This window comes from Akebia trifoliata, chromosome 7 (genome assembly GCF_017979445.1).
Source record: "Akebia trifoliata isolate Shusen 1 chromosome 7, ASM1797944v1, whole genome shotgun sequence".
In the NCBI taxonomy this organism is placed as follows: domain Eukaryota; kingdom Viridiplantae; phylum Streptophyta; class Magnoliopsida; order Ranunculales; family Lardizabalaceae; genus Akebia; species Akebia trifoliata.
In genome coordinates, this window is record NC_141381.1 from 2867252 (window position 1) to 2893964 (window position 26713).

Here is a 26713-nt window from a genome sequence, read left to right on the forward strand (position 1 = left end):
ATTTTATTTATTCTTGAATAAACATCTTTTAAGGAATATAACTGAGTTGATGTTGAAATTTTTAAAATTTTTTCCTTTTTAGGTTTATTGCTTTGGTCTTCTTTTTTTATGTTTTTCATGATTTGAATTAGGTGTTGATTACGTTAATCTTTGTCTGGTATTTCATCGAGTATTTTTAACATTAATTTTTCATTTTCCGATAACATATTTAATTGGATCATATTTATAGAAGATGAGGTGTAAGAGATCGAGTCTAAATACCATGGGCATCCACAATCATTTTCTAAAGAAGTACAGGTTTCATCAGAAGATATTTGTATTTATTTACCTTTTTCTTAAAAAAATTTAAATGACATTTGTTTGCCGTATGTCCAGGTTTTCCACTTTTGTAGCAGATTATTGGTTTAGATTATTTTTCTATTTTAACTTTAGTATTTAAATCTCTTTTTCGTTTTGAATTTTTTTTTAAATCTTGAAGGATCATTTGTTGAAGTTCTTTTAAACTTATTGAGTTTTTTAGGTCTTTTATTTATTTTTTGTGAAGATGCTCTAAACATTTCTTTTCAAAATTGATAACAGAAATAGAATATAATCCTACTGAATCAATAAATGAAAAACAAATAATAACATATACAACATGAATAAATCCAATTTTTGCAGATCACCATATATAAATTGAACTTACAAACGACTAAATATGTGACATGATACTTCTCGTGCTAATACTTAATTGCAACAAACTAAATCATGGAACATAAGTAAAAAAAAATTATAACAAATTTCAAAAGAAAATAACACAAAAAAATTATAACTACTTGTAAGACGAGTAAATTTGTTGCATCTCATTAGACAAATTTAGTTTGATAGTAACACATTAATTGTTAGACTGAGATTCAAGAAATTAACGAAAAAGAAGACACCATAAATTAATGAACTAATGTCTTCTTTTACAAAATTTGATATTGTAATTAGTTTAGTTAGAACAAGCAAGATTTTTTTTTTTTTTTTTACTTTTATATGAAGTGTGCGTTTCTTGACAAAAATGACTCAAACAATAAATATCATAAAATAAACAAATTTGTTAAAAATATCATCAAATTCTTGATGAATCCTAGTATTTTCTTAGTGTGGATTTTGGAAAGAGTACCACCTTCTCTACAAGCTATCGCCTTTAACTGATAATGAAGAATTTATTTTAGTAAAATGGTGAAAAATATATTATATGCAATATTGAGTATTTTTTGTAATGGCACGTGATCTACTAACAATTCTCATTTCTACAATTGCATCCAAGTATACTTTTAATACAAGAGGAAGAACTCTTTTTACGTATAGGAATAATTTCGCAAGCCTTGATTTGTTAGAAGGGTTGGTTTCTCGCTGAGAGTGAAAAAAAAGAAGAAGAAAGGAATTCAAAGATTGAAAGATGAGATTAGAGAAATTGAAATTTGATTAGATATTTAATTTTATTTTAGTACATGAGGAAGAACTCTTTCTATGTATAGTAGTAGTTTTGCAAGCCTTGATTTGTTAGAAAAATTGGTTTCTCGTTGAGAGTGAAAAAAAAAAAAGGAATTCAAAGTAGAATGCAAATGATAAATATGTGAGTGTGTGCCAACCTAGTTGGGATGCACTCAACCTGCAAATCCCACCTATCTAATTTATAGATTTTTTATTTTTTTATTTATTTTTATTTTATTTTAAAATTTAAATTATTTTGAACATAAAGAAGAATTGTAATTTGTAATTTGTAGTACCCAACCAATTTATAAGTTATTTAGTTTTCAATTTTTATAATTTTAGATTGATTGGATTTTTATCATTTTTAGTTGATTTTAGTTTTTGCAAAAGGGCAATTTTATAATATTTTATTGAAATCAGGCCAAAACCGGGAGCGGAATCGGACCGGCTTGAACCCGCAAAAAGGGTTTTGGGTGGTGTTCGATCTGAGGATTAGATGACCGGCCCGGGTTGAATCCGGAATTGATCATATCAGTTCAGTTCAACTACCCGGTTTTTGGTTTTGGCCCGGCTTCGGGTTAGCTGGTTGAACATTCTCCGCACAACCCCACTGGTCCAATGAACGATTCGTTTGTTGCGTTCTACGCCATCGGCGTACGTTAACCAAAATATCCCCGCGCTCACCACAGTTTCTTTAGCGCCATTTCTCAATTCTCCACCACTTGGAAAAGCAATTCTAGAAGTGGCGGTCTGACTTCTGAAACGCGATTCCCAAATTCCCTATTTTTGATTTTCTCTCTTCAACCAAACCCTAGAAATTTCTAGGGTTTAATCGTCCTCCAGAAACTTTACACGATTTGTACGATCGATCTGTAGAGACTGAAGTGGAAGATGAGATGAAGCGCGTAATCGAAGAAATCTCTGACGATGAGTGGGAGAATCACACATTTAAACCATCGAGGATCCTCAAGAAGGGATCTTCTTCTCCTCTTCCAATCGAATCCTTCTCGTATCGATCAAAGAACAGTGAGAATTCCAAACAACTTCAAGAAGATTTTGTTGAAATTGCTGAAAGTTTAGAGGACGATGATGTGGATTTAGCAGAAGTTGTTCCTCCAGGGAATCGAACTCGAAGATTCATCATTGATGAAGAGAGCGACGAAGATTTCAAGGAAGTTTACGAAATTCGATCTACAGAAGAAGATGAGAGTGAATCGGTTTTCTTAGAAGAAGATGATGTGGTTGGTAAGGCCTTGCAAAAATGTGCGAAGATATCGGCAGAGTTGCGGCAAGAGCTTTATGGTTCTTCGATACCCTCTTGTGACCGATACGCTGAAATTGAATCTTCTTCTGTGAGGATTGTAACACAGGTATTTGTGATTTTGATTTGAATTAGTTTTTATTAAGTTCTGTTTGGTTTTGATTTGTTCATTGGGGTTCAATTCTGTTTCTTCAGGATGATATTGATGCCGCTTGTGCGACAGAAGAATCAGATTTTCAGCCGATTCTTAAGCCTTACCAGCTTGTTGGTGTCAACTTTCTTCTTCTTTTGTATAGGAAGAATATTGCTGGAGGTATTTCATTTTTGGTCATCAAGGGTTCCATTTTTGGCTGTCCACTATTTCATTTTTTCCCACTTTTGAAGTGAAATTAAGTCCTAGGATGCTTCACTTATTCAAGCTAACATTAGAAATTTCTTTAAGATGCATAATGTGTGAGAGTTTTCTTTTAATAAGTTGAACTAAACCACTAAAAATGTAGGAATTAATGTATATACATATATGGATGATGATGGGTTGACACATTTTTAAGGTCCTTCATGGAAGCTTAGAAAAATTTTCCGTCTTAAATAATATTCTACTGTTTAAATACTTGTTGAAAATTCCTAAAAAACTGTTCTCTTTTTAAGGATTCATTTTTGGGAATTTTTTTTAGAAGTTTCCATAAAGGGTATAAAAGGGACATGCTCATTGGGCCTACATAGAGATGAGTCAAGGGCTGAGTTTTGGCGATGACAATCTCCTCACCATGAAGATCATCTGGAGCTTTGAAATTGTATCAAATGTTGAGTTCAAATAAACAATAAATCAATGACCAAAGGTTTTTCAACTTGTAATCCTGTTTTGATAAGCATATAAAAGTCATAATGGGTTGACTTTTGTTAGGATGGTCTACATGGAAAAGAGATCATTCTCAACGAAAAATTCACCTTTGGAAAATCAAATAACAAAAGTGTCAATGATTGTTGTGAATGAAGAATACACCATCAATTGGAGGGTGTGATAATGAAACGACAAGGGGTGTGGTCATGAAAGGGAAAGGGATAGGGATAGAAACTGTATTTGAGGACCATGCTACTCGTACTTTCTGAGATGCTTCAGGATAAAGAGAGAAAAAATTGAATATAGTGGGGTAAAAGATTTTGAGAGGTGAACGAGGGATGTGGATAGAGTTCATTTCTTGAGTTCAAGAGGGAGTAAAAGATGATCCAAGTTGGCCAAAGATTTTCAAGGGCTTATGCGTTATCTTAGAAGAAGAGGAAAGGAATGTCTCTACTATCCAGTGAATTTCAGGCCTATAAGAAAGTGACTGTGAAAGACTTGGTTAGATCTTGGGTACTAATGTAGTAATTGAAATATCTTTGGACCTTGTGATCTAGAGTTTTAGTGGAAGCTAACATGTTAGACATCCAGGTACTTGCCTAACGGTGGCAAACTTGGTCTTAATTAAATTTCAGAAAGTGTGAAAAAGATAGGTGGGGAGTATTAAGTTCTTTTGGCTCAACTAGGATGGAGTTTTTAAATATCATTTAGTTGATTAGGAGACTTTGTAACAGAAATAATTTGAGAGGTTTAGAACTAAAAAAATAGTATAATTATTAATCAAGGTTTGCTTGGAAATGGTGCATAGATTTGGAGATAAGCTATTGAACCATTTATGTAGGATCATTGTTTCCAAGTATGTGTGAGACTAACAATTAGAGTAGGGTTAGTTCAGATATGAAACATTCATTTGGTTGTATTGTGTACAAGATTTGGTCCTTTGCAGGGTTGAGAATATTGAACATGCTTCATTCTTGGTTCGATTTCATATATTTTGTCCTTTTATTTAATGAGCACATTTTTGTCTTTTCACTTAAGTAGTGTGAAATGAAGAGTATTTCAAAATAAAATATATGCGGACTATCACTTCGAAAAAAATGATAAAGTGAAGAATATAAAAGATAAAATAAAATATGAAGAAAATGTAGGAGTAGTTTGTTGAAACTAATGTATATATCTAAATCAGAAACATGCTATGTAAATGAGACAATAAAAATAGTTGGAATGAACTTATTAGTTTGATTGAGTGATTGAGGCATAGAGAAGCCGTTGTCCTTAAAATTAATTTTGCCCCCCTTGGGATGATATCCACAATGCAATTGGTCTCAGGTGGTTGGTTTACAAGATTCAATTGTCACAAATCTGTTAACTGTGTATTCAGAAATAACAGATCTTTTATGAATTCGATCGAATCAGTCGGTGTATCAGTAATAAGAAAATTCGTGTAAGAGTAGAAATTGAAAAGAAGAGACGGGAGATCACAATACAATACTTGTGTATGCAAAACTCTAAGGCATACCTTACTTATATAGAGAAAAGCCTAGCGATAAGGAAAGTAAATAAAAAAGTTTTTTGGATCTTAATTGGTCCGTTTCTATTTGTTGGAGGATCCCAACGGTTCAGAACCCATTAGCTCTTAAAACTGCTTAATCTAACGGTTAGATAGATCAACGGTTGATATTATAAGAACTAATGGGTCTTTGAGTAAAAAGAACCTCAATAAGACCTAACTTAGCTCAGCTTGGCCCTGACGAGTATGTGTGTTATTGCGTGCGTACATGTCTGCATTAAGGTTTTTTGATAGGTTAGCCTCAGACACAATGGACTGCAATCCCATGGTGCATTGTGTCCCCATGCGCGCACGTGACCCACTCCTTTTCTCACTTACATTCAAGTAAGTAGGAGAGTAGGAACCTTTATTAGTTGAGCACAAGTCTTATTTTTATTTGATGTGGGACTAAAGGTTTAGAGAATTATCTCAAAGTTTCAAAAGAAGCAAATTAAAGAATCTTTGACTTTTTCAACAAACACAAGAAAGGAAAATTGCTTTTCTAGTTTAGATTTCACAAAAAATGGAAAAATCTTACAAGAATCATACTTAAGAATAGGAGGTCTTGAATTCAAGTCTTGCCCTTCACAAAACCTAATAAATAAAAGAAAATGAGGTCTTGAGTTCGACTCTTGCCTCCCTCAAAACCTAATAAATAAAAGAAAATTATGAATCCTACAACAATTCCCTACAGATTCATAGTTAGACGGAATAAGAAAAGTTGCTTGTACAAAGTGAAATACTGGATATCTAATGTCGATGTCTTTTGGACTTAATCGACACTTAATATAGATAGATAGAATTTAAAGGGAATTGTTGTAATTAGGTTCCTTTTTGTGTAAGTTAACTACCATTTCATACATATCTTCCTTTCTTAAACTGATCGAGTTCTTATGGTTTGACACTTTTTGGCCATGTGTCGAATCTTGGTTCCTTTCGTGAATGTGCTAGAGTACTTGCCTATTGTACTCATAGGGAGCAACTCTATTCCCACATTCACATAGGTAATTCCATCAAGTGTGTTTTATGATTATTACACACCACCCAAATATAAGTTATGGAATTTATTAAAAGTTTTCACTCATCTATACATTGTCGTAGAATATCACTACTCAACACCATAGGAAAGGGACAAAGAGTTGGAACTCTTTTTCATTAGTGCCCATCCCATTAGTTCAGTGACTTGTTATTACCCATTAAATCTACTTCCTGGGATTTTCATTCACATAGACTGGGTTTTCATCACAAACTAACTATTTACATAGGCTTAAGTCCCATTCCCCTCGATGTATTACTCATTAACCCTCTAGTTAGTGGGTTTGTTAAAGGATCTGTTAGGTTGCTTTCTGACCTCACAAAGTCAACAACAATCGCACCATCCATCATTAGTTGTTTTACTATATTGTGTCATAGACAAATGTGTCTACTCTTACCATTATAAATATGGTTTTTAGCTTTGGCTATAGCTACCTGGCTATCACAATGAATATGTACTGAACGTATTGGTTTTTCCCATAAATGAATGTTTAGTAAAAATTTCTTAACCACTCTTCTTCAGTTCTTGCCAACTCTAAAACAATGAATTTTGATTCCATTGTTAATTTGGTCATTCATGTCTGCTTAGAAGATTTCTGAGAGGCAACTCCTCCACCTAGTGTAAAGATATAACCACTAGTGGAGTTTGCTTCATTGGATCCAGAGATCCAATTAGCATCACTGTACATTTGGACTTCCATAAAAATGTAAGCTCAAATCAATGATTCCACTCAAAAGTCTGAGAACCCTTACTAAGGCTGTCCAATGATCTCTATTAGGATTACTTGTGTACCCACTTAAAACCCCGCAACAAAAGCTATGTCTAGGCGAGTATAGTTCATCAGATACAATAAACTTCCTATGATTCTTGCATACTCCTTTTAGCATCTTCAACAACTTTAAGACTAGTTCCCATGATCAACATATCGTCTACATATAAACAAATGATCATACCAGTCTTATCTCTAAACTTGTTATAAATACACCTATCACTGTATTTGAAGAATACCCACTAGACTTTAACACATAATCAAATTTCTAATGACATTACTTTGGTGATTGCTTTAGTACATATAAGGACTTTGTAAGTCTACAAACTTTGTTCTCTTGACCATGAACCACACACCCTTCTGGTTGGTCCATAAAATTTGTTCCTCTAAATCACCGTTTAAGAATGTTGTTTTGACATCCATATGGTGGATAACTAAATTATATATCGAGGCTAGGGTAATCAAGACTCTAACTGTAGCAATTCTAGAGACTGGAGAATATGTATAAAGGAAATCTACTCACTCTTTTTGTTTAAAGCCTTTAGCTATTAACCTTGCTTTAAATTTGTTTATGAATCCATCTTTTTTCAATTTCTTTCGAAATACCTAATTGCATCCATTAGGTTTGATGCCTTTTGGTAAATCTACCAATTCCCAAGTATGGTTCAACATAATTGATAATAGTTCACTAGTGATGGCTTTTTTCCAAAAGACTACGTTAGGAGAAGTTACAGCCCCTTGGCAAGTCAAAGGATCATCATCCACTAAGTAAGTATAAAACCCATCTCCTAGGTTAGTTTCTTTTCTAACCCTCTTCTTCTAGGTTTTATTTCTTCTACTATAACGGGATCCTGTGAAGAAGATTCAACTATTAATCTTTCACTAATGTCTTCAACAAGAATTTTTTTCCCTTTAGTATCCAATGATGTTTTATCTTTCATTGGAATAATGTTTTTAAAAAATTTTGCATCCCTAGTTTCAATGAAAACATTAGCTTCATAATCATTTTCACTTGACCTCAAAGTTAAGAATCTATATGAAGTATTGTTTTCTAAATATCCTAAGAATGCACAATCAACGGTCTTCGGACCTATTTTCATCTTTTTGGTTTCTAGGCGTCCTACCTTACATAGACACCCCCACACTTTGCGATAACCTAGATTAGGTGCATAACCCTTTCATAGCTTATAAGGAGTTTTTCCTAATTTCCTATGAGGAATCCTGTTAGTAATATGACAAGTAATTAAAATATCTTCTCCCCGCATGTTGGTAGGATTCAAAGTTTTTATTTATTTATTGGGTTTGTGAGGCACAGGACTTGAACTCAAGATCTTTTATTCTTGAGTATTGGTGGTATAGGATTTTTCCATTTTTGGTGAAACCTAAGTTAAAAAACAATTTTCCTTTTTTGTGTTTTTTGAAAAAGTTATAGATTTTTTTATTTGCTTTTCTTGAGAGTTGTAGAGACAACTCTCTAAATCTTTAGTCCCACATCGAATAGAAATAAGACTTGTGCTCAACTAATAAAAGTTCATACTCTCCTACTTGCTTGAATGTGAGTGAGAAAGAGAGTAAGCCTCGTGTGCACATAGGGGCCCAAGGCACCATGGGACTGTAGCCCATTGCGTCTGGGCCAACCCATTAAAAAACCTTAATGCGTGCATGTGTGCATGTCACACACGTGCTGGGCCAGGTTGGGTTGGGTCTTATTGAGGTTATTTTTACTCAAAGATCACTGGACCGTTGGGGTCCTCCAACGTACAGAAATGGGTCAATTAAGGCACAAACGATTATTTTATTTACTCTTTTTACCGTTAGGTTTTTCCCTAAATAAAAAAAGGTGTGCCCTAAAGTTTTACATACAAAAACATTGTATTCCGATCTTTTTTCTCTTCTTTTCAATTATTGCTCTTATACAAATTTTCTTGTTACTCGTGCACTCATTGATTTGATAGGGTTCATAGAAGATCTGTTATTTCCGAATACGTGATTAACAGATTTTGTGACTGTTGAATCTTGTAAACTACCCGTCTGAGACTGATTACACTGTGGATATCATTCCAAGGGGTGAAATTGATTTTAAAGATATCAACTTCTCCGTGCCTCAGACAATCAATCAAATCGATAAGTTCATTCCAATTATTTTTATTGTCTCATTTACATAGCATGTTTCTAATTCAGATCTATATGATAGTTCCAACATAGCTCCTATTGGCGATTAATTAAGAGAAAGTTGACTAGGATGATTTAGGCATGTTCATCAAAGATCGATTACAACCCCATTAGAAGAAGCCTTCAAGTTGAAGGTTCTAAAAATGACGAGAGGAAGTACCGAAAGTATGTGAATTGAGATAATAAAAGCAGATATGATTTCAATTTCAATAACAAGAAACATACCTCTGGACAGAGTGGAATGAAAGAACACGATTCCTTTAGCTAATACCAAATTCTTGGGATAAGGTTTTGATGATGAATTTTCATCAAGTGTCTGATAATGAGTTCAACCATAATTCCTACTATAAAAACATCCCACCAAGTAACATATGTTCTATGACCCAAGAAAAATAGTAATTTATGTATTTCATATTTTGGCATCTAAGCAGAGGCGGAAGTACATGTAGACGGGGGGGCATGACCCCTACAATTTTTTTCAAAAATATTATATATCTATATATATATATATATATAAGAAGGAAATAGCGGCAGATAAATCTATCAGTCGCTACAAGTAGTTATTTTCATCTTTTCCTTCTTTTTTTTCTTTGCATTCGATTGATGTAGGAATCCAAGGCAAATAAATCGATCTCTTGACTCTTTATCTCTTAATTGCATTTGTGAAATGGTCAGGGTTTGGTGGTGTTGGAGATTATTGTCGATCAATATGTTTTGATTCTCATGAAATAAAAAAATGGTATATGTTTCTTCTCATTTCCTAAATAGGAGATGAATCTACAAAGAGAGATAGAGGAAGCCATGCCCTCTAGATCTTCTTCATACAAGTTTTTTTAACTTCTTGATTGCTTGTTTTGAACCATCTTTTTATGATTTGTTACAAATGTTTTTTAATTCGAATTGACTCTTAATTTCAAATTTCTTTTATTTCAATCTAATTTTTTTTTCTTTATATATATAAGCATTTGGAGGCCTTAAAGAGAGCCAAACAATTTTCAAAATAGGGGTTAGAAGTTTTGGAATGAGCTGATTTTTGGTGAGGATACCATAGAGATCATCCTCACCAAAAATCAGCTCATTCCGAAACTTCTAAGCCTAGTTTACAAGTTGAAGAATCGTGGACCATCCTATTTTTGTAAACCAGTTTTGATGGGGTTAAAAGTTTCGGAATGGGCTGATTTTTGTTGAGGATGATCCCCTCATCATAGAGACCATCCTCACAAAAAATCAGCTCATTCTGAAACTTCTAACCTATACATTGAAAAAATGTTTGGCTCTCTTTAGGGCCTCCGAACGCCACCCATTTATATTATTTTCTTTAGTGAAATTTCAATGTGGTTTTGACTGTGTTGTAGCTCTGATTGTAAATTCAAAGTTTTGTTATTGAAAAGTGGATATCATACTGATTATGAAATGCTAGTTGTAGCATTATTTTACTTCTTGAAAATAGTTTTCTTAATTTCAATCATCAAATGATGGAAATCTTGAATCTTTAGTTCTCTATTGACTTTCAAGTTTTGATTCATTTGCTCTTTCTTGAATAATAAGAATTGAATCAAAGGCATAACAAGATTTTTTTTTTTCATTCTAAAAGTTTGAAATTCAATGAAATATTGACCTATAACTTAATATTATATATATGCGTTCAATCCAAAATGTAGGGCTTTGAGAGCTTTGGCATCAATACTTTTGGTGTATAAATAATCTTACTTTAGATCTTTCATGGTGAGAATATATTATTAAGACTTCTATCATAAAGAAATATATATTATTATTTATACTTTTTCTAATTTCATTTTCATACTACTAGTGCAACCCTTCCCCCACGGCCCCACCCCCACCCGGTGAGATTCTTTGGGTCCGCCCCTACATGTAAGCACACTTTTTTGGCTATTCATAACCAGGTTATGATGTGTGGTCTGTTATTAGACATTGCAGACTAACAGGTTTCCTCAGGCAAGTATAAAGCTTTCAAGAAGAGATTATTATGCACATTTAATCATAATGGTGGTCAAGTAGACAATTTTCTTGCTTATGCATATAATCCAAAGTAATAGGATTTTTTATTCCATTCTTTTGCATTTTCTATTCTGTTATGGTGTTTGATGTGGGTGCAAAACTTGACACATGGTGTTAGTAATATTGGCTGCAGTTGACAAATATATGGTCTCTGTTACATTATCTTGAAAAAGTTGGTTGTTTACTCTGAAGAAAATTCCTTTAAAAAGCCAAGTATGGCTTCCTTGATTATATCTTTCTAGTATAGTTATGACTTCGATTTTTTTTCCTTATTCACCTTTTATTCCATGCAGCGATCTTGGCAGATGAGATGGGTCTTGGTAAAACCATTCAAGTATGTTGGGCTTCATACCCTGGCTCGTCTGAATATTGTAAATAGCATTTCACGAATTCTGGCTAAGATTGTGACAAGATTCTTGTCTCGCAGGCTATCACATATTTAACTCTGCTGAAGCACTTGGACAATGATCCGGGTCCCCATTTAATTGTCTGCCCCGCTTCTCTTTTGGAGAACTGGGAAAGAGAGCTAAGAAAGTGGTGCCCATCATTTTCTGTACTCCAGTATCATGGGGCTGGACGAGCAGCCTATTCGAAGGAGTTGAGCTCTTTAGCCAAAGCTGGCCTTCCACCTCCATTTAATGTGCTTTTAGTTTGTTACTCACTTTTTGAACGGCACAGGTCTGCTCTATTATCGTGGTTTCTCTAAAACATTTTTCGTTCTGATTTCTTGTTAGTTATCAATGTGCTATACTCTTCTTGCAGTGTGCAGCAGAAAGATGACCGTAAGGTGCTGAAGCGCTGGCGTTGGAGCTGTGTGTTGATGGATGAAGCTCATGCTTTGAAAGATAAAAACAGTTATAGGTGGAAAAACCTGAAGTCTGTTGCACAAAATGCGAACCAGCGTCTTATGCTGACAGGGACACCACTCCAAAATGATTTACATGTAAACTACTTCAACTTTTAATCCAAAAAATTATTTGTTTTTGTTTTCTAATGAAACAATGTTTGATCCATGATTAAAAAACGTTCATATTGTAAATTGCTTGACAATGGAAAGGCTTTTTGCAAAATTTTGAGCATTGGTATGAACATGACCTAAGATGTGTGGTCGTAGACATAGTCACGGTTACGCAGTGGACGCACATTTTACAAACAAAAGAAATTATCAGCTATAATAGAGTGTGGAATTGAACAAGAATAAGGGAAGAGATGGTGAGAAACATAGAAGGCTTTGTGAGGTGGTGAGCTGAGTCAGCTATAGCTTGGGTGAGGTGATCTTGTCCTTTGTTCTAGACCAGGACAATGGAATTTTGGATGTTGTTGTGGAGGGGAGATAAGGAGAGCAAATGCACTAAAGAGAGTTATGTATTATGTTATGTTAGAGGAGTTCTAACATAATATTTAGTAGTATGGAGAGTATCTTATAATTATGACAAGTTTTGATATAAATAATGAGAGGGTTTGATTAACCCTATTCTCACATTTTCCTTTGCCTAATCTCCTCTCCATCTATTTTCTCTTTGCTTTCTTCTCTTCTCATCTTTAATTTACAACTTGGTATCAAAGCATTTGATCATCGAAGGAATTTCCCTTTTTTTTTTTTTCACATCTCTATCGAAGAATGCAATTGTTGACGTCATCGACTGGCATCACCTGCTGACATCAATAGGTTTTGGTCGAAAAAACATGGCTTGAATCGCCATGATTTGTGGTAATTTTTGGCAGAATTTTAGATAGTTCTTTTTAGTTTGTGAAAGTTTAAAAAAAAAAATCGAAAAATTTCAGATTCTCGAAGTTCTGTTTGTTTGATTTCGTGAAGGTTTTTCACAAGGGTTTGCCTGATGGATCTGGTCAATCTGAAAATTCTCTACACATTGGAAGAGGTCTCACTTGGTTTTGTGAAGATTTGAAGATTCGGTGAAGAAAACACTCCAATAGTTTTGTTGCCCAACCTATTTTGTGTCGTTTTTGTCTTTTTTTGATCTTTGTTAGATCTGAATCATTTCTAGCAAGTTTTAGGACTTGTCTTCGGGGAGGACAATTGGTAGGGGTTGAGAAGCGAATGGTCTTTATTTTTTGGATTCGCCTTCAGCACCATTCACAACTCTTCAGTCAGTTAGTTAGAGTAGTTATCTTAGTCGGTTTTATCAGTCCATTTTCTTGTGGCATGCTCGCCTGGGTCATTTATATTTTCAGTCTTTAAAAGTTCTGTTTCCTTTGTTATTCAAGTTAATGCTTGTCTCGAGTCTTTAGTGTGAAGTCTGTCAGGTGGCAAAGCATTGTAGAATTTCTTTTTATCCAAGTAATAAAAGATCTATTTCTACTTTTACTATTGTGTACACTGATGTATGAGGACCAACTCCTACTACAATTGACGGGGGATATAGATATTTTATTTCCTTTATAGCACAATAGATACATTTTGACTTATTTGATCTGTACCAGAGATGAAGTTCCTCGACAAATAAAACAATTTTACAAGATGATTCAAATTCAGTTTGAAAAGTTTATAAAAAACTCAGATCGGACAATGCTTAATAATACTTTGAAGGAGAATTGAAGCAATAGCTTGTAGAGCATGAGACTGTTCCCTAGAGCTCCTGTGTTTATACCTTTCAACAAAATGGTGTAGCTGAAAGGAAGAATCGCTATCTTATAGAAGTTATTCGAGGTTTGCGGTTTGTCTATGTCTGTCTCTAAGAAGTTCTGGGGTGATGCATTGCTTATGGCTATCTATGTTAAAATCGTATGTCATCGCGGGTCACCAACTTTCAGTCTCCTCTTCAATTATTAATTTCAGGTCATCCTTCGTTCCATTTGCCTCTACAGGTCTTTGGTTGCTTTGTTTCATTCATATTATAGGTCCCAACTGTACTAAGTTAGATGCTAAAGCTATTCGAGGTGTCTTTTTGGGATACTTGTTTACTCATAAGGGATATAGGTGTGCTTGGATCCATCCACTGAAAAACGATACGTCTTCAGGGATGTCTCATTTTTTGAATCTACTCCATTATTTTTCCTTTGAATGCCGCTCTCCAAGGGGAGATGAGTATTGAAGAGTGGCAACATCATAATTCAGCTTCATTTCTTTCGTTGCCATATGTAGCTCTTCTACCGACTAATATATGTAATCCTTTGTTGTTAGAGTTTGTGTCAGAGAAGTTGGTAGATAAGGGAAAATAACCTATGTGAGGGGAGTCAATAGATAAAGAAAAAGAGTTGCAAGTTTATTTCCGTTGTCATAAGACAATCCAACAAGAGACTCTCGATCACACCAATCAATTGGGTTCTTCGGCGTCAAGTAATAATTCTTCTATTGTTCCTATTAATCCTTCTAATCTTGATATACCTATTGCCTTATGGAAGGGAACACGCTCCTGCATTTTGCACCCAATTTTTAACCACATCTCTTATTTACTATTTCTTGCATATCGTGTATTTGTTTTATCCATTTATTTTGTTCTCATTCCTAAGTATTGCAGAAGTATTTAAAAATCCTGAATGGAAGAAGGTAATCCAAGAAGACATGAATGCTCTATTAAAGAATAATACATAGGAGATGGTAGCTTTGCCAAATGGAAAAGAGCCAGTGAGCTACAAGTGAGTGTTTACTGTAAAGCATAGAGCTGATAGCACAATGGAAATGTGCAAGGTAAGACTTATAGCAAAAGGGTATACTCAAACTTAGGGGATTGATTACACAGAAACATTCGTTCCTGTAGTCAAGATGAACATTATTAGCGTGTTGTTATCCCTAGCTATAAATTTATTTTGGCCTTTACATCAATTAGATGTAAGTAAAAAATGTCTTTTTAAATGGAAAATTAGAAGAAGTACACATGCATTCTCTTCCAGGATTTCAGACTCTAGAAAGTGAAGGAAGAGTATGTAGATTGAAAAAATCAATTTATGGGTCGAAATAGTCTCCTCGGACTTGGTTCAATAGGTTCAGTAAAGTGGTGAAGCAAGTAGGGTATACTCAGACAAATCACACTCTCTTTGTGAGAAAAGGAGAATGACCTCATTGCAGTTCTTATTGTATATGTTGATGATATTGTGGTGATTGGAAATTGCCCTTATGAGATACAAAGGTTGAAGAAGTTCTTGGCCACTCAATTTGAGATTAAAGACGTAGGAGATCTAAAATATTTCCTTGGCATTAAAGTGGCTCGGTTCTAGAAAGGCATATTATTTTCCAACGTAAGTATGTGTTGGACTTACTTCATGATATTGAGAAACTTGGTGTCAGACCTAGATACTCTAATGGATCCTTGTTTGAGGTTTGATAACATAGATTGTGAACTGTTAACAGATGTTGGGAAGTTTCAGAGACGAGTAGGCCGTCTCCTGTTTGTGAAATTGACTGGACTAGATATAAAATATGTGGTCAATGCTATTAGTTAGTATATGCATACCCCAAAGACTTTTCACTTTGAAGCAGCAGAAAGAGTTCTTGGGTACTTGAAGGTTGTCCTTGGAAAGAGAATTTTATATGGTAATCATGGTCATTTCAAAATAGAAGCATTCATAGGTACAAATTGGGTTGGGGCTAAAGATGATTGTCAACCTACTTTAGGGAATTGCACATTTGTTGGAGGTAATCTAGTTACTTGGAGGGGCAAGAAACAAACTGTGGTTGCTTTATTCAGTGCTGAGGTAGAATATCAGGCAATGGCTCGGGATACAACAAAGATTCTTTAGTTTCAAATCCTGTTAAGTGAACTTGGTGTTAAGGAGGCAGAACCTATGAGACTTTACTGTGATAGCAAAGCAGTCATTAATATAGCCCTTAACCCTATCCAACTCGACCATACAATGTATATTATGATTGACAAGCACTTTATTAGAAAGAAAGTGGCGTATAAAATTATGTGCTTTTTATATGTGAAGTCAGAGGATCAACTGACAGATGTGTTGATTAAAGGGGTTCCGAAGAAAAAACTGGATGCAGCTCTTGGCAAGTACATGATTAATATCTATGACCCACTTGAGGGGGAGGGTAGAAATAACTAAATTATGTATTACGTTATGTTGGAGGAGTTCTAACATAATATTTAGTAGTATGGCGAGTATCTTGTAATTATGACAAGTTTTGATATAAATAATGAGAGGGGTTTGATTAACCCTAATCTCACATTTTCCTTTCCCCAATCTCTTCTTCTCTTCTCTCCTCTCCATCTATTTTCTCTCATCTCATCTCATCTTTTAACCTAATTTACAATTGAAAGGGAGGATGGAGTCAAAGCATTCGATGTTCTATACAGGAGGGCTTGGTACAATTTCTCTATATTTTCACTTTAGTTCATTTTAGGTCTTGTAGATCATCATCCATCGATCTCTTTCATCATGCTCTGAGCCATTTATTTATAGTCAGACTCAATGTGAGAAGACATAGTGATGGGAACATCAAAGTTTGAAGAGTAGAAATTTTTTAGGCTTTTATTTTGGACTTATATGTATGTTTTTAGGATTTATTTTCATATTTTATCAGCTCATGATCTTAATATAATATTTGATGGTAGTTTGGTAACTTTAGTATGTCTTTTATGTAAGTTTATAAGGGGATTAAATTTAAGAGAAATAAAGTTACGAAAATTAGGTTATTTATGTGGTACTTTAGTTTTATTAGGATTCTTAGATTGATTTTCTTTATTTATAGATTGTATTAGGATTTTTTAATGAAAAAAGTTGATGAATAAATAATTGTTTCTTTCAATAGAGTTTCTTGATGTGAGTTCTCTATTATTCTTAGTGTGATTCCAAGAAACCTTTCGGTATGATTTGAAGGTTCTACCCTTCCATCCCTTCCTTTTTCTTTTTCTTTTTTCTAATCTTATTTTTTTTTCTTGATTTTTGTTTAGTGTCTTTTTCTTGAATTGTTGAAACCCTTTTTCCACAACTCTTAATCCTTAACCTACAAACCTTAGACTTTAACCCATTCCTTTACCATATAAGCCTAAATCCCAATTCGTAATTGCAGATTGTTGTAAATAAACCTTGCAACAAAACCCCGAGGGTTTACCCCAAACTTTTAAGGTAACCCTTTTGTAGTCCAAATCCTTAGCCCAATTCCAAATTAGATTCTCCTATCCCCATATTTCATCTTCTTTCCTCATCGTCCTGCATCTAATAGTGCCTTTACAATCGAAATTTGTTAGTGTTAGGACGCGGGTAATCTAAAAAGTCAGAAAGTGCCCTGGCACTTGCCACAATCAGTTAATTGCTATACCCTCCACCAGGCACCTTCTTGTTGCAGCATCTCCTTGTCCATGAAGGCATTTTGTTGGAAGATGCTGAGCGAATGATTTCTCTTCCCCGTGACCTCCGACTCTTTGACTCTCATTCACCTCTCCCCTCCCCTATTAGCAAAATAGTATTCTCACCAACACTATGGTTCAGGAGTAATATGTTGAATGTATGGGGTATGATGGCACCAGGCTCTCCATCATGATTACTTACCAAGCCAACATGGCAATGATAAGGCTTGTGTGGAAAATCTACAGTATCCATCATCTAGAGATGTCTTTTGGCACCATCCATAGAAATCTCCAGTGTTACCTTGACATATGACGTAGGTGCTGAGTGTCAAGGTGTTCAATCTCCGAAAATTTCAATATGCGACATGGCTTTGCTAATATTAATTTTGGTACAACAAATCTTCCAGGTGGTTATCTTGTAATTTGTGGGTTATGAAGGAAACTTAGAGTTTCGTTAGATAACCAAATTACTAGAGTAGATGGTCTGCACCGCTGATGTTAATTCTTCTTAGAAAAAATTAGGAAAAACTGATTCTTGCATATAAATGGAAAGTGCATAGAAATATTGTGCTGTGATGGACTGATAGCATGTCGACACAACACAAATTTGGAAATGAGAAATTCCAAGGCTAACTTTGGATTTTTCATGGAATACAAGTTTGCATGCAGTCCTTATGTTGTTGGAAGATATAAAATTAGTGGACCAAACTTGTGGTCTATATCAAGGTTTAAAATCTTGCTTGAGGCAATCTTTCGGTTAGGAGAAAAACCAAGATGGTCTCGAATGAAATATTCCGAGTCATTTTGAAACATTCTGAAACAATTTTGTAACATTCAATGCTTTCTGATCGATGTTTCTTTTTGGTCACCGTTGAAACCATAATGGTCCTGCTGAACATGTTATTCTGCCTCTGGTCTTGGTGACATGTATTTGCCTCGCCAAGGTTTTATACTATTTACCAAAATGCACGGAAGCAAGATAGCTATTGTTTTGTTGCTTCTGTGCTCCTAGGGCATTTCCTCATGTTTCTTTAGACTCTAAACTTGGTTTCTTCAATTTATTCCACTGGTTTGCCTCAATTACCTTCCACACAACTTCTCCATGCTGCAATGATGTGGCAGCTGTGCTCTATGAGAGTTCAGATCCATGTTGCAGGACTTCTAAAGCTTTTGGTAATAGGCTATATGGGTAATGGATATAGTGATACTGAAGCTGAAATTCTATTAAACACTATGGAAACATGACAATGAACTTCTCTTGTGACATTGAGCTGTCATTATATTTTTTATTTGCATGAAGTACTACTTGAACAACATCAAAGTCACACTGCACTAAAAATTAGAGCTAGAGTGGAGAAAGGATGCTGACAATCAAGTTAGGGTGCTTAGCTATGTGACTATTGACGTCTTTGTTCATTTACGTTCGAGGTAATAATTTCCTACTATCAGAAATTTTATGTCACCCTGGTTGGCACAACTTTTCATTAAAGTAAGCTGTTTAAAATTTATACTTGTAAAAGAAATGAAATGAAATAAAATAAGTAAGCTGTTTATAAACCTGCCCCTTCATGTTTCTCAAGTGACTTTCCCGAAAGCATGAATCGAACTTTGGATTACCGGAACATTTTTTATGAGTCTTCTACTTACAAGCTCTGTATTATTATGCATACTTATTGTCAATATTTTGCAGGAGTTGTGGTCATTGTTGGAGTTCATGATGCCTGATCTCTTTGAAACTGGAGATGTGGACCTGAAAAAGCTATTGAATTCAGAAGATAGAGAGTTGATTGCCCGTATAAAGTCGATTTTGGGACCATTTATTTTAAGACGCTTAAAATCTGATGTGATGCAGCAACTTGTCCCGAAGATACAACGGGTATGTTGGATGGGCTATTTTGCCTGATTTGGATTCAAATGTTGGAGTAATTGAAGTTTCTTAAAAGACCTAACCATTCTCCTGAAATCTTCAGTTGAGATTGCTTTCTGCCATTTTTTTTTACTGTATTCAGGAAGATCTAAGAAAAGGTTACTTCAGGTTGAATATGTAGTCATGGAGAAGCAACAAGAAGAGGCTTATAAAGAAGCCATTGAGGAGTATCGTGCAGCTTCTCGAGCTCGTATGACAAAATTTTCAGAGGTTACTTCTAATAGTGTTGTTGGAGTTCTTCCACGGCGTCAGATTTCCAACTATTTCGTTCAATTTCGCAAGGTGAGGATAGATTTTTATGGAATATATCTGTCATTTACTTGGAATCTTCTGATCTAATTCCATGTGTTATGTTTATGTCAGATTGCAAATCATCCTTTACTGGTGAGGCGTATTTACAGTGATGAGGATGTCGTTCGTTTTGCTAGAATTTTGTATCCAAAAGGTGCATTTGGCTTTGAATGTACCTTGGAAAGAGTAATTGAAGAACTTAAGAGTTACAATGATTTCTCTATTCACCGGGTAATTCTTGTTAAGGTCCTGTTTTTTTTTTTGGTTTGTTTGTTAATAATGACCTCCCCTTTTCTTAGCTCGACATTCCCAATGTTCAGATTGTATTCAAAATGCTTGATCAATACGACAGGACCGCTGCTTCACTAAAAGAGGGTTAATATTTTAATTAATTATAAAAAAACACCAAAATTTTAAAAATTACAAAAAACAATCTAAAATAATTTTAGATCAAAATGAGAAACTGATATTTATAGATTTCATGGCAAAACTCAGATTCAAAATTAAAATAAAAAATATAAAATTTTTGGACTTGATCCAAGGTTTTGAAAATTGATAGCTATCGAACTCCCAAATTTAAAATTAAAATTTAATGGTAAAAAAAACCATTTAATTTAATTAAAATTTTTTTTTTTTTTGGTAAGTTCATAGAATTTTGTCCTCTACATCCCTTTCTAACCTATCTATAACATAATACTAACTTTATAATCTTATTAAAATTCAAATTAGATACTTCTAAGCGTTTTAAATTATAGCCTAAATAATAAAAATGAATTTAAAACAACTTAGAAACTAACGAGGAATAATATTGCTAACTAAAAAATATAAATCATAATAAAACTATGAAATAGAAATCCTATTAAAACTCTAACTAGGATTTTAGATGTCCTACATCATAAAGTTAGAAGGGTACTATTGGAAAAGGGTATAAGAAAAAAAGAATAAAGTTAGGGGTATTTTGGAAAGAGAAAGAAGAGAAAAATGTAAAATATATCCTCAAGATACATTGTTTATGGGGTAATAAATCTTGAGACAGAGAGAGTGAGACCCACCGTTTTGTTTATTTCTCTTATATATATATATACAAATGCTCACAGTTCGAAATTGGGCAGCCTCCTGATTTACCATTGCATGTTGGGAAGCTTCCATGGGGTCGGGATGTGCAACGATAGGGGTTAGCCCACATCCCTCCATGAGGGATGTGTGATACCTGCTGTTATCAACACACACACACACTTGTTATTGTCCAAATGGTAGACTTGTGCACTATCATAAAACTATGGTAGAAGGCCTGCTGTTGTACAACACATTTGGCCTACCTAGGTTTGTGTATAAACTAAGACACCTTTGGTCACCAATGGATGCACAAGCAAGAAAACAAGGAGATGTGAAGAAATTAGAAGAAAAATCAAGCTCACAACATTTTCCAATTGCCCTAAGAGAGTGATCACTTTATCCTTAGAGCAATTGGGAAATGTTGTGACCTTGATTTTTCTTCTAATTTCTTCACATCTCCTTGTTTTCTTGCTTGTGCATCCATTGTTTTCTTGTTTGTGTCTAACCTAAGACACCTTTAGTCATCAATGGATGCCCAAGCAAGAAAACAAGGAGATGTGAAGAAATCAGAAGAAAAATCAAGGTCACAACATTTTCCAATTGCTCTAAGGATAGAGCGGTCGCTTTGATCAAGGAGCGATCGCTCTGACCAGAGCAACCAATCTGATCATAGAGCAATCAATTGGTTCATTTTGGAGCCTTTTCTTGTAATTTTCTGTATAAGTAATCCCCCTGTGAGCTTATAAATAGGGGAGATCAGAGAAAAAAAAAGGAGATGACAACTTTGTAAGTGAAAACTCTATTGAAATTGACTCTAACCTCTTGAAGAATTTTTTCGGATCTCTCTTTCTTCCTTCTAATCCTTCTAAGCTTGATAGGTCCTCCATTAATTTACTGTTTTAATTTATTTCAGCAAGTTAATGGGATTAAAGCCATTGGAAATAAAGATTTAACTCACAATTCATCTTGAACTTTTGGTAAGAAAACCAAAGAAATTACCCTATTACTTGTGACGTTGGATCCTTGATCCATTATCTTTGTAATAGGAACAAGGGGAAAAGAACTCAGTCACTGTCTCCCTCTTATTTGTCCCTCGATTTGTTGCCTAGATGGTCCCGAAGAGAAAGAAAGCAATACCCCATGTCTCCATTTTAATGGACACAGAGAAAAGGATCCCTCAATGGACTTAAAGAAGGAGAACAACTGCATGTTTAGGAATTTTTTTTTTGGCATAAATTTAAATATTTCTTATGTATTGATTAAAATAAGATGTGTGGACAGAAGCCCTACTTTTATAATTAGATAGAAGATGGTATATTTGTTAGTTAAGAAGTTCATTCTACTGTTATGAAACCTTAGCTCCCGTCTCTCTTGTAGGTGAGCCAAATGAATTATTCTAATTCTATTCTTTTTTCCCCTTTTGGTATATATTAGCATATGTTCTTTTATATGGGAATTAAAATCAATCATACTTCAAGTACGTGGTCATTGAAGGGTTGGATCTAAGGGCTTGACACAACATTTTTTTACCTCCTAATTCATTGCTTCAATCTCGCTGATGGAGTTCACTACTTTTCAGACCTCCATAGTTACTACTTGGAGACGATTTAGTGATAACAAACTCATTTAGCATTGGTAAGTATGATTGTATTTCCACCTTATTGTTTGCAGCTTTTGGTAATGTATCTTGGCACCGAAGCGAAAGGAACTCTTCGAGATGAACATGTTTTCCTTTCAGCAAAATGTCTGGTATGTCTACTCATAACTACAAAATTTTACTAATTCGAAGGGGAAAAAAATATAAGTGCAAAATATCTGTTATGGTTCATAACATTTTCTAAAAATTATTGATCAGAGGAAGAGAAAAAAACTTTGAATTTGTTCTTATGCTACAGGCATTGGCTGAACTTCTTCCTTTGCTAAAGAGAGGTGGGCACCGAGTTCTGATTTTTAGCCAGTGGACCTCAATGCTGGATATTCTGGAATGGACTTTAGATGTCATAGGACTCACATACAGGCGCCTCGATGGAAGGTATTTTTGTTATTTTCTCCTGCTTACTAGTTTACATCAATTTTAGTTGCGAAAGGATAAAACAGATATTGTATTTTCAACTGCGAACTGTAGTTAATTAAACTAATATTATTATAAATCCAGAGGTCTCTTTTAATTCCTAAAACCTCGGAAAAAAAGTTATACCATGGTCATCTATATGAACAAACACTTGTTTCAATGTCACTGCTCGAACTATTGGGTCCACCACCATCATCTTTGAATTTCGTCTACGCTCTTTTACATTTTCTTCTCTTTTGCTACCTTGATCTTCACTGTTATCTTCTTATCCCTCTCCTCATCTGTCACCAACTCAACTACTTTTTTTGATTCTTGGGTATGAAGAGGCTGATATCACTCTTAGTGAGCTACCTCTCAATATGTCATATTGGAGAAATGCCACCAACATTCTTATGTTCAATATGTAGAATGGTAAGACCAATGGTGCACCAATATATATATATATATATATATATATATAGGGGGTGGTTCATGGGACATATGTAAAAACAATGGTTTTTCAAAATATGGGTTAGAGGTTTTTGGATTGAGCTGATTTTTTGCGAGGATGGTCACTATGATGAGAAGATCATCCTCACAAAAAATCAGCTCAATCTGAAACTTCTAAATCCGTCAAAAGTGATTTACAAATTATTGGCAAAACTTGGCGAAAAACGGCGGTCCACATTCTAAATCACTTTTAATGGGGTTAGAAGTTTCAGATTGGACATATTTTTTTATTTTTTTCGGATGATCTTCCCATCATATAGATCATCCTCACAAAAAATCAGCTCAATCATATTTTGAAAATTTATTAATGTTACATTGTTTTACATATGTTTTTTCATATGTCCCTTCATCCGTATATATATATATATATATTTGGTCTACTTTGTCTATTTGGGCTTCATGACTGTCTTCTTAGGTGCAAGGAGGACAACTTTGTTGTCAGCTACTACTAAATTTTTGTTGTTATTCTCATTTGTCAGTTCGAATATCTACAATATCCAATAATGCACTCAATATATTCCACATCTCCTCGAACCTTATTGGTCAGATCATCTCCATGAACTTCTGGAAAGTGATCGACAAAACATAAAATCAAGTGAGCTTACCCTTATTATTGATAGCACTTCCTTAGTGTTGGTATGATGTCCAGGTCTTAAATAAAGGGAAATAGAGTGGTGATAGATTTGTATACCATTCTCAGTGGTAGCACTTGTCATTGGTCTGTTATCAATGCCTTAAATAAATGGAAATCGAGCAGGGGTGGAGTTGTACGAAATTTCTATAGAAGTGGTGAGAAAGTAGAGAGTTTAAGGCAAGTTGCATTTCTTGGTCTTCCTCGCCCCGTGAACCTTACTGGTATTATCAAATCCTGAACCTATGAAAAAGAAAATGCCAAAAAAAAAAAAGTTGAGAGTACCAATTCTCAATTTAAGCAATTTATTGTTGTTGGCTTGGTCTGTAGGCCTTAAATAGAGGGCACTGTGGTGGTGAAGGTACATCAATTCTGTACCTCTGAATCCAAGAGAGAGGATTCTGAAGTGTATAGAAAGTTATGTTTTGTGATTCATAGAGAAGGCAAGTGAGAGTCTTCTTTCACCAGTGTAAGGCAACTACTAACGGTCCTTGGTCTTCAGTTCTAGTTCAGCCTCTTTTTTTTGTCTTTGGCTTCGACTTTCACCATTATTCTGATAATTTTGCACAAATTCCATCAAACGTCTCCTTTTTCATGTGGTTGGCGTAAAATCCTCTCAGCTAAAAATCTCATGAAGCAGGGCACCTCATTTGTGATCATATGTGCTGTGTAATTGCAGTGGTGAGTCAGTGCATCATCTTCTTTTGCATTGTAAGGTGGCCAGCAAGGTGGTTGTAGTATTTTTTGCTCTGTCGGTATTGAGGGATGCTTCCTTACTCTATTAGATGCATGTTTGAGAGGGTTCATGTTGGGTTGCTATTTTTTGGGTGCCAAGAGAGTTTTGTGGTCGTTAACTTCTTTTGCAATTTGTTGCGGCTTATGGAAGGAAAATAATACTTGCATTTTCGAGGTTATATCATCTAAATTATGTAGCATCTCTGCTCATAAGTGTTTTTGGTTTTTGGGGGGTGTTTGCATGGTATTTTCCCCTGTATACCTGTTTTTGATAGGTCTCCTCAATCACTTCTTAATGGATTTTTACTAAAGATAAGCGCAAATACTAAAGGAAAAGCATTGGTTTAGTTTTGCTTGTGAAAAGCCCAAATTTAATGAAGTGGGCTGCCCAAGATTCATTTTTTTGGAGTTCTGAAAATCAGAAGGTGATGTTCCACGACCAGTTTTGGAAATGAAAGGAGAAGTGATGAAACATGTGGAACCAAATATTGGATCACTCCATTGTGGAACAAAGCCCCTGATGCCAAGTAGGCTTCAATGCCCTGCTTGTTCCCACAATACAGTGGTGCCTAGTATTGGAGAAAATCAAGAATGTGTTGGCTCTATCCTGGTATGTCTTATGGTGGAGGGGATGATAGGGAGCAAATTTAAAGCTCCCAGTAGACTTCAAACCCCCTACAAAGCTGACTATTTATCCGAAAAAGTAAAAACTTTGTCGAGTTGATAACAAACGGAAAGAGAAGATGAAGGTTCTGAAGGAGAACAAGAGGCCAAAGAGAGCAGGAAAAGAGAAAAAGAAAGGGAGCACTCTGCATTAGTTGGTGCCAACACAAGTCATGGAAGCATTTCTTGGTTGCCTGATTTTTTTCTCCCTAGACTTTCATTAGAATTATCTTATTAAACTTTAAGAGCGGTGTGAGGTTGCGATGGACATGGTGCTTGTACTTTGAAGCTCACAGTTTGTTGTGCATTTTTCTCTAATTCTAATAATTTTGCAAATCTAGTTCTTTCCTTGGAGTACCATATTCTATTTTCAATTTTTTTTCCTATAAATTCTGATACTCAGGTTCTAAACATCTCTCTTTCTAAATGCCAGTACTCAGGTAACAGACAGGCAAACAATAGTGGACATGTTCAACAATGACAATTCTATCTTTGCATGCTTACTATCAACAAGAGCTGGGGGGCAAGGCTTGAATTTAACTGGAGCAGACACCGTAATCATACATGACATGGATTTCAATCCACAGATTGACCGTCAGGCAGAAGACCGCTGCCATCGTATTGGCCAAACAAAACCCGTCACCATATACAGGTAAATCATCTTTTAAAATTAACCAATCATTGATAAGGGTAATTTCAATCCATTATAATCTCATTTAAAAGCAATCCATTATAATCTCATTTAAAATTTTCTTCGGTGTTGCAAAATTAACCAATCATTGATAAGGGTAATTTCTCTTCAGGCTTGTGACAAGGGGCACAGTTGATGAGAATATTTACGAGATTGCGAAAAGGAAACTTGTTTTGGATGCTGCAGTGCTCGAGTCTGACATGGAAGTCGACGATGAAAGTAATATGTCCGAGAAAACTATGGGGGAGATACTATCCGCCCTTTTGTTGGCGTAGATGGTCGTTACAAAATATTTGATGGCAGAAGGTTGATAAGGGTGTCTGATCCTTGGGCCTTCGAGTTCGACATTCTACAAACAATAAAATCAATGCAATGATCTGTGAGATCTTGAGCCTATAACAAAAAGAGGACGACTTATTTCTTGCAGAAAGGAACCAAAAGTTTTACGATAGATTTTCCGGAAGCGAAGAAAGCTTTGCAGATTATCTTCCCTTTGGGGTAAGATATATGTAAAGGACAATGTATGAAATTATACGAAAATGTGTTGTAAATGTAGGATGTTGCATTGAACATCCTATTTTTAACTTATCTAAGCATTGAACATATTTTAGATAGCGTATCTCAACACAAAAATGGAATTAATATTATTAAGAACATGTATGTTTTCGTTGTAATGAGTTTGAGAATAGTTTAATAGTGAGATTCATCAACTTAAGTAACAATTGGTCTGCACTAGCAGTTGGGTCTTAAATGCGTACCTTTGTATTATTTGGGGATGGATTCAATGAGGTCTC

At 34.8% G+C, this 26713-nt stretch overlaps 1 protein-coding gene across 2 annotated transcripts; it reads left to right on the plus strand.

The window, feature by feature from the left end:
- Nucleotides 1-2132: 2132 nt before the first annotated feature.
- On the plus strand, nucleotides 2133-26641 carry ETL1 (SNF2 domain-containing protein / helicase domain-containing protein). 2 transcript variants are annotated; one of them, XM_086447070.1, is made up of 12 exons: nucleotides 2133-2831; nucleotides 2918-3035; nucleotides 11402-11442; nucleotides 11536-11786; nucleotides 11871-12051; nucleotides 19056-19241; nucleotides 19401-19574; nucleotides 19656-19829; nucleotides 22311-22388; nucleotides 22535-22671; nucleotides 25662-25880; nucleotides 26032-26641. In XM_086447070.1, exons 1-12 carry the CDS (start codon nucleotides 2358-2360, stop codon nucleotides 26192-26194), a joined length of 2196 nt encoding a protein of 731 aa, XP_086303196.1. In that variant the 5' UTR covers nucleotides 2133-2357; the 3' UTR covers nucleotides 26195-26641. The 2 variants fall into 2 exon arrangements, with proteins under 2 accessions (XP_086303196.1, XP_086303197.1); XM_086447071.1 differs by having other exon boundaries at nucleotides 2136-2831; nucleotides 19656-19814.
- Nucleotides 26642-26713: the final 72 nt, after the last annotated feature.